Source organism: Mauremys mutica, chromosome 14, assembly GCF_020497125.1.
Source record: "Mauremys mutica isolate MM-2020 ecotype Southern chromosome 14, ASM2049712v1, whole genome shotgun sequence".
Classification (NCBI taxonomy): domain Eukaryota; kingdom Metazoa; phylum Chordata; order Testudines; family Geoemydidae; genus Mauremys; species Mauremys mutica.
This window is the reverse complement of record NC_059085.1, coordinates 11,727,267-11,735,275: the sequence shown is the minus strand read 5'-3', so window position 1 is coordinate 11,735,275 and position 8,009 is coordinate 11,727,267. Positions and strand designations below refer to the sequence as shown.

Sequence of the window (8,009 nt, the reverse complement as noted above, 5' to 3'; positions counted from 1 at the left end):
TACGAGTGGCTGAGTTCCTCCCGTGCAGTACTGCGCACTCTGAGCTCCCCCTGAGTCAATAGGAGTTGAAGGCACTCAGCACCTTGCCATGTGAGGTCTCTCATTTCATGTCAGCCTCCTCTCTGCTCCTTCCCACAGTCTTGCTGGTGTTGGCAGGGGAGCTTCCTTCTCTGCCTCTCCTGTCATCTGGAGCACTCTCCCTGTATCCCCCTCACATAGATTCATAGACTCTAGGACTGGAAGGGACCTCGAGAGGTCGAGTCCAGTCCCCTGCCCTCATGGCAGGACCAAATACTGTCTAGACCATCCCGGATAGACATTTATCTAACCTACTCTTAAATATCTCCAGAGATGGAGATTCCACAACCTCCCTAGGCAATTTATTCCAGTGTTTAACCACCCTGCCAGTTAGGAACTTTTCCCTAATGTCCAACCTAAACCTCCCTTGCTGCAGTTTAAGCCCATTGCTTCCTGTTCTATCCTTGGAGGCTACAGTGAACAAGTGTTCTCCCTCCTCCTGATGACGCCCTTTTAGATACCTGAAAACTGCTCTCATGTCCCCTCTCAGTCTTCTCTTTTCCAAACTAAACAAACCCAATTCTTTCAGCCTTCCTTCGTAGGTCATGTTCTCAAGACCTTTAATCATTCTTGTTGCTCTTCTCTGGACCCTCTCCAATTTCTCCACATCTTTCTTGAAATGCGGTGCCCAGAACTGGACACAATACTCCAGTTGAGGCCTAACCAGCGCAGAGTAGAGCGGAAGAATGACTTCTCGTGTCTTGCTCACAACACACCGGTTAATGCATCCCAGAATCACGTTTGCTTTTTTTGCAACAGCATCACACTGTTGACTCATATTTAGCTTGTGGTCCACTATAACCCCTAGATCCCTTTCTGCCGTACTCCTTCCAAGACAGTCTCTTCCCATTCTGTATGTGTGAAACTGATTGTTCCTTCCTAAGTGGAGCACTTTGCATTTGTCTTTGTTAAACTTCATCCTGTTTACCTCAGACCATTTCTCCAATTTGTCCAGATCATTTTGAATTATGACCCTGTCCTCCAAAGCAGTTGCAATCCCTCCCAGTTTGGTATCATCTGCAAACTTAATAAGCGAACTTTCTATGCCAATATCTAAGTCGTTGATGAAGATATTGAACAGAGCCGGTCCCAAAACAGACCCCTGCGGAACCCCACTTGTTACACCTTTCCAGCAGGATTGGGAACCATTAATAACTACTCTCTGAGTACGGTTATCCAGCCAGTTATGCACCCACCTTATAGTAGCCCCATCTAAGCTGATGGATACATTTCTTTTCTCCCTGAGCCATCATTTAAATCCTCTCTCTCTCTCTCTCTCTTTTTCTGGTTTTATTTAACTCTACGAGTTCCCTATTCCACATTGCAAAGACCTTTGAGATTCCTGTTGTGTAGAGAAGGTGTCGTCTAAGCTAAAATTACACTGTAAGTAGCTGAATCTGACACAGTGTGTTGCATGAAGTTACATGACATAACAGAAAGCACTTTTCTTTCCACATCTCCACCACAGTCTAGTTGGTTCCTGTCCGGCAGGCTTAAACTCAGCAGCTGTACTTGAAAGCCTCTGAGCCACATGGGCAGTGACCAGAAAAACCCAATATGCTTCCTCTGTAGCCATTTTACAGAGGCCATTCAGGCTGGGGCAATATCCCCGAGAGAGATGTGTTGTTTTTGTTTTTACCTATCAAATTGTAGCAGGAACAGAATGTACCTGGTTAGGCTGCAGGGGAAACATAACTCCACATTCTCCCACTGATCTGTCCTTGGGACTTAATCTCCAATCTGTTATCGCAGCCCCGATCAGGCACTGGGAGTCAGCGATTCGGGTAACAGGCATTTTGATACCCCCTCAGGCTGTTCTTTTCCATGACCGGCTCCGTGTGGTTCAAGCCAATTAGTTTTCCCCATGAGTAATTGATTAAGTGGCAGCCAGTTGGTTCGTTCTGGTTTCGCTGTGTATAAAGTCTCCATATGCTCCTGTGTGCCGCCTATAGTATCGCAGCCTCCCCATCGCTTGGCCAAGAGAGACCCAGGCAGAGAGGAGAGCAGGGATAAAATGTCGGAGTTGCCCGCCACAGAATTAACTGACTTGGCTCATGCCAGTGGCAGGTTCACCATTAGCACCCTGATCAGCACCGAGGACAGCGGCAAACCTCACTATGGACAGCCTGACACTGCCACCTATGAGGCTACCCATCCCAACCACCTCACCCACAGCAGCACTTTCTACATGAGGACCTTTGGCTACAACACAGTGGATGTTGTGCCGACTTATGAACATTACGCCAACACGAAGGTGGCGGGTGAAACCAGTAAAGTTAGGCCCACGCTGGCAGATCTACATTCTTTCTTGGAGGTAAGCTATATAGGAGGACTGTCTCTAGCGTCGAGTTACTTGAGCAGTGCTGTAGTCTGTGTGTAGCAAATATTCCTTCTGTGCTTATCTCTGTCCCTGCAGAAGAAACGTAGACTTTGAAATGAGCCTTCTGCAAACACGGGTCATAGAAAGATTCGCTGACTAACTGTGAACCATGGGTGGAAAGCGTGATCTGTTCTTAATCTATTTACTAACAAGCAACAAAGGTGAAATCTGATGCTTTAGGTCACTGCAAACGGTTCTCCAGCTCTAGTGCGGACAACCAACAACTTCTGAGCGCCGAGTGCCCTGTTTCCACTAGGAGAAAATGTTGACCATTGAGACTTAAATATCAGGCAGATGGATCAGCTCATGACTCCATCAGCTTGTGTCACCATCCTGAGCGGTCAGAGGTAAATCACACCGGCGTATAGGATGAATATTGCTGTAAAATGCATATTCCCAAACTGAACATAAAACAAAGGTGTGGTAGTATTGTAACCTAACTACCCTCATGCGCTGCAATATTCTCACATCGATGACATTCTACCGCATATGAAGAGAAAGCCTGTCTGCTTTCCTATAATAACATGGCCTTGCTTTTGTCATGTTCACGTACAGTGAAATCCGTCTGTCTCCAGCTTTGGAATCCGCCCCCTTCTTGGTCCAAAACATCCCATATCTGATGCTCGTCAGAGCATATTTTCCCTCCAGGCCTGGCAAGGAGTGGCTAGGGAAGAATTGTAATGGCCAGGATGGGGACTGGGAGGGTCACCTGCATTCGGATGTATTTTTAAGTTATGCCAAGGGGGCCAAGAACATGTAGCTAGGTGCCCTCCTCTTTGGCATTTTTATAAACTCAGGTAAATAAAGAGAAGAAATGGCCTGACAGAGGACTTGCAAAACTCAGTTGCTTCCTAACAAAGTCAGGGCTGAGATCTTTGCCCACGAATCTGCCTCATAAATGGTGGTGTAGGGTTATGTTTCCTTGTCCCATCCTTTTCTTTCCTGGGGGATAAAAAGAATGCTGCTGAAGTCTCTCTGCACAGTTATGGTCATTTACCTGGACCTTGCAGCAAACAGAGGTATGCTTGTGGTTTTACATTTTCAAGGGAAATTAGCGGTGCTGAAAGTTCCTGGCTTGATGGACCTAGAGACTCAAATCCTGTATTTATCCAGCAAACAGACTGACTATGGGCAGGGCACGTTTTCCCTAAACTGCCCCCACTATTGTACCCTTTACTTAGAGGGGGAAGAAGGCTGCAGGGTCTGTAAAATCTCTGGCCTAGCTGGTATCTATCTGCATCCCAACCCAGAACCCCCTTCTCCGTTGCCAAAGCTCTTAAGAAAGTAGTCATGGAGGTTCAGTAATTTCAAACAAGGTGTTTCAAGTTCTCTTACTCTAGCTATTGGGAAGGGGTGTACCAGCATGACACAGACTCAAGCAGTAAAAACTGCAGGGCCGTGTGACATGGTCAGGGCGCATCCTATTGCGAAGCACTCTGTTGTCGTGGTCTAGGTCACAGGCCTCCTCCATTGGGGTCTTTTGCTAGCTCAGCATTCCATGGATGAGCTGAAGATGGACTCGTTTCTCTGCAGTCTATAGTCAACAAGCTCCAGGGGCTCATTGAAACCTGCCATCGTCTTGCCGCCGTGCCCGGAGATATTTGTGTTGTCCTTACACTGCTGATGAAAGCTCCTTTTGAGGCATCCTGTGAACAGTGTTTTTCCCATGTGTCCCACCAGCTTTACTAAGGGCCGGATTTTTTAAAGGATTTCAGCACCTAAAGATGCAAATAGCTGCTTATGGGGGATTTCAAAAGCACCTAGGCACCTAAATCCCACTGAAAACACTTGCATCTTTAAGCACCTAAATACCTTTAAAAATCTGGTCTTTAGCCTCTATTCCCCATCTGTAAAATGAGGATAACAGCACTTCCTGGCCTGCCAGGATTGTGTGAAGATAAATGCACTAAAGATTGTGAGGTACTCAGATCCCATAGTGATGGGGGCCATGTCAGTCCTTAAGACAGACAGATTGTGAAAATCTCACCCATAGTTCCTTATATTTTCACAGCACTGTACAAATATTAACTAACTGTGAAGCAAAAAACCCAAAGTCTCCAGACCCCAGATCTGCTACGACTGATGAAAACCACTATATACAAGCTAGGTATTGTTGTTATTTGCAAGTTCTGATTTACAGTATTTTAAGAAGAAACAGGAGTACATATCTACTTGTGTGGTGGTGTTATTCATTATTTGTATGATGATGGTGTGAACTGAAATCGGGGTCCCATTGTGCTCGGTGGTGTACAGACACCTACTGAGAGACAGGTCCTTGTCTCTAGCACAACATTCCTGCTTATCTCTAGGGTTAAACATTTCAAAGGGAGGGTTGAAAATTGACAAGTTCTAATATGTTCCCAGACATCTTCCTTTCTGTCCCACCTCTATGCCCTGTTGTGACTTGATTTCTCTCTGCTTTCTCAGTCGGACAATAGCCGTCTCCACAACCCAGTGTACGAACCCCAGAAAAGTAACGGCCTGAGTGACGAAACGACTGAGGAAGATGGCGGCGAGGGTGGGGAAAAGCCTCAAGGCGAGCCTGTCCGATTTGGATGGGTGAAAGGGGTGATGGTAAGTTTTTGGGGTTTTTTTTTTGCTGCGTACAGACCAGAAGGAAGTGTAATCGGAGATCTTGGGTCCTATGCTGGCAGCAATTCATGTACAGCATGATCTTGCCACCTTCACTCTCCCCGAGTTGGAAATCACTCCTAAAGCCATCCCATTGACGTCAATGGAACCATACACAGGGTAATGGCTTGGGTTTGAAAATCAGTGCAGAACTTTTCTTCTCCCTGGGTTCAGTGTATAATCTAGCTTGTTTTAGTGTGACAGATTGATGCAATCCTGATGCCTCATATGCTGTTATATTAAGCCACATGATGGCAGGAAAGTTCAAACTTGACAAATGGCAGGTGCTGTAGGTAGGGAGGAAGGATGGTCCAGGGGCAAGGGGATCAATCTGGTTCAATCTTGTGTTCTGCTGCAGGCATTCTGTGTGTTACAGAGCCACCCTGTGCCTCAGTTTCTCACCTGTGAAATGGAGATAATAGCACTTTACTTGCTGTGAGTTTAAGTACATTAAAGACCGTGAGATGCTCGAACACTAGGGTGACAGGGAAAGTAGAAGACAGATTCAAAGGAAACATTTGAATAATTCTTGAGCATTACTAGGTTTTAACCTGATTGCATCCACTGGGTATCTTTGCAGCAAGCTCAGGGAGGTCTCTGCTCAAGGTGCTGGAAAAACAATCAAACAAATGGCTAGGAGGTGTAAGGAATGGGATGAGAAATCATACTGAAAATACGTTCATTTCATTATATGTCGATCAGATGCCCTCCCCTGGAATACTCTGTTCAGTTCTGGTCACCCTATTTCAGGCAGCACACAACAGAAAGAGTGGGGGGTGAGGCGGGTCAAAGACCAGTGATAAAATAACAAGGGGTATAAGAAGGTTTCCATATGAAGGGAGATTGAATTGGGACTGTTATCTTAGAGATGAGACAGATCAGAGGGATGTGATAAAAGTATACACAATAATGAATGGTCTAGAGATAGTAGATGAGACATTTCTATTAACCCTCTCTAATAATTAAGGCTAGGTTTTAATCATGGGTACTTTTAGTGAAAGTCATGGACAGGTCATGGGCAGTAAAGAAAAATTCACGGCCCATGACCTGTCCATGACTTTTACTATATACCCTGACTAAAACGTAGTGGGGTGTGTGGCTCTGGGGGGGTGCCATGGGTGCTGGGGCGCCGGGGGTGCTCAGGGGAGGTGTGGCCTGGGGGAGGTGCCATGGGTTCTGAGGAGGGTGGGGAGCAGCCTGGGGGGACATCTCAGGTGCTGGGGGGGTAGCCCGAGGGGGTGCTGCCAGTGCTCTGGGGGCGGGGTTGGCAGGGCTGGGGCAGGCTTCCTACCCAGGTCCTAGCTCCACATGCTGCCTCCACTCCACCCTGCCCCAAGCCCCGGTTCTGAAGCTCCCATTGGCTGGGAACCGTGACCAATGGGAGCTGCAGGGGCGGTGCCTGTGGGCAGAGGCAGCCCGTGGAGCTGGGAGCGGAGGGAGGGGAGTTCCTGTCACCCTTCCAGGGAGCTCCCCCCAGGTAAGCACTGCCCTGCATCCCAATCCCCAGCCCTGAGCCCCCCCCACTCCTGCTACGACTGGCCCAGAGCCTGCCCGAGCTGCTCTGGTGGGTCCCGGGCCAGCCACACCAGGCTGCTGCAGAAGTCAGGGTGGTCACGGAATCTGTGATTTCCGTGATCTCCGTGACAAACTCGGAGCTTTACTAATAATACAGGAACAAAAGGAACATTCAACAAAATGGAAAAGTGACATATTCAAAAAACAATACAAATAAATGCTTTTTTTAAACACAGAATGCACAATGAGCCTGTGGAACTCATTGCCACAAGGTATCAGAGGTAGCGTATCCAGGTAGAGAGGAAACATGGTCCTGTGCTCAAGGCATTAGCCTGGCCCCTGAGAGACTCAGGTTCAATCCTCTGCTCCACCACAGACTTCCTGTGTGATTTTGGGGAAGTGACTTAGGCTACATCTACATCTCAAGTTAGGGGTGTGATTCCCCTGCTTGTGTACGTGTCTTTGCACTAGCTCTCCTCAAGCTGGCGTGAGTATAAATAGCAGTGCAGCTGCGGTAGCATGTGTGGTAGAGGCAGTGAAGGCATGGAGGAGCCATACCGAGTACAGACCCGCCAGCTTCAGGTTAATCGATTCCAAGGCCAGCTGGGGCTATTGTTCTCAGATAGTCTTAAAGCCTGTATAACAAAGGCCAAAGAACGTCTATAAAATAATTCCTGGAGCAGATCTTTTAGAAAACGCATCCAATCTTCATTTTAAAATGGCCAGTGAAGGAACATCCACCAGGCCGCAAGTAAATTGTTCCAATGATTAATGACCACCACTCTTAAAAACGTACGCCTTATTCCTCAGTCTGAATGCTTGGCTGGGTGGGTATGTGTTCTGCACAGCTCAGCTGTGTTGCCACTGCCAGGGCTACCGTGGCTACATTGCTACATAGACTCGAGCTTGCGTGAGGATATGTTCATGAGCAGGGAAGTCACACCCCGAGCTTGCCGTATAGATGTAGCCTTCATTTCTCTGTGCCTGTGTTCTCCAACTGTAACGGGGGGATAATAGCAATAGGCCTGGCCTACCTCAGAGTGGTGTTGTGGGAGTAAATATACTGAAAGATTGTGATGTGCTCAGCTATGGCCCTGGGGGTTATAGAACTACCTAATACAGATAGATCACTGAGGCCGAGAGCTTAGCAGGATTCCGAACAGGATGCAGTGTTGCCAAGTGGACATGGCACTGGACTAGGATTCATGAGACCTGGGCTCCATTCCTGGTTTTGTTGCTGGGAGGCTGGGAGTAAGTCGCGTCTCTGCCCTGTGCCTCAGTTTCCCCATCTGTAAAATGGGAGATGATGAGCCTGGCCTCCTTTGCAAAACTCTTTGAGATCTACTGATGACAAGTGCCAGATAAGAGCTAGACATTGACATGGATAACATGGACACCACAGAGT

The 8,009-nt window shown here is 47.5% G+C and overlaps 1 protein-coding gene across 1 annotated transcript in view; it reads left to right on the top strand.

Annotated features, from left to right (window-relative positions):
• The first annotated feature begins 2,051 nt into the window (after positions 1–2,051).
• Positions 2,052–8,009, top strand: part of SLC12A3 (solute carrier family 12 member 3) — a 43,130-nt gene continuing 37,172 nt past the window's right edge. Inside the window, exons 1-2 of the mRNA XM_044987873.1 lie at positions 2,052–2,392; positions 4,886–5,032. Coding sequence (XP_044843808.1) covers positions 2,093–2,392; positions 4,886–5,032 — 447 coding nt within the window. The 5' untranslated portion in view covers positions 2,052–2,092. The remainder of the gene's footprint in view (positions 2,393–4,885; positions 5,033–8,009) is intronic.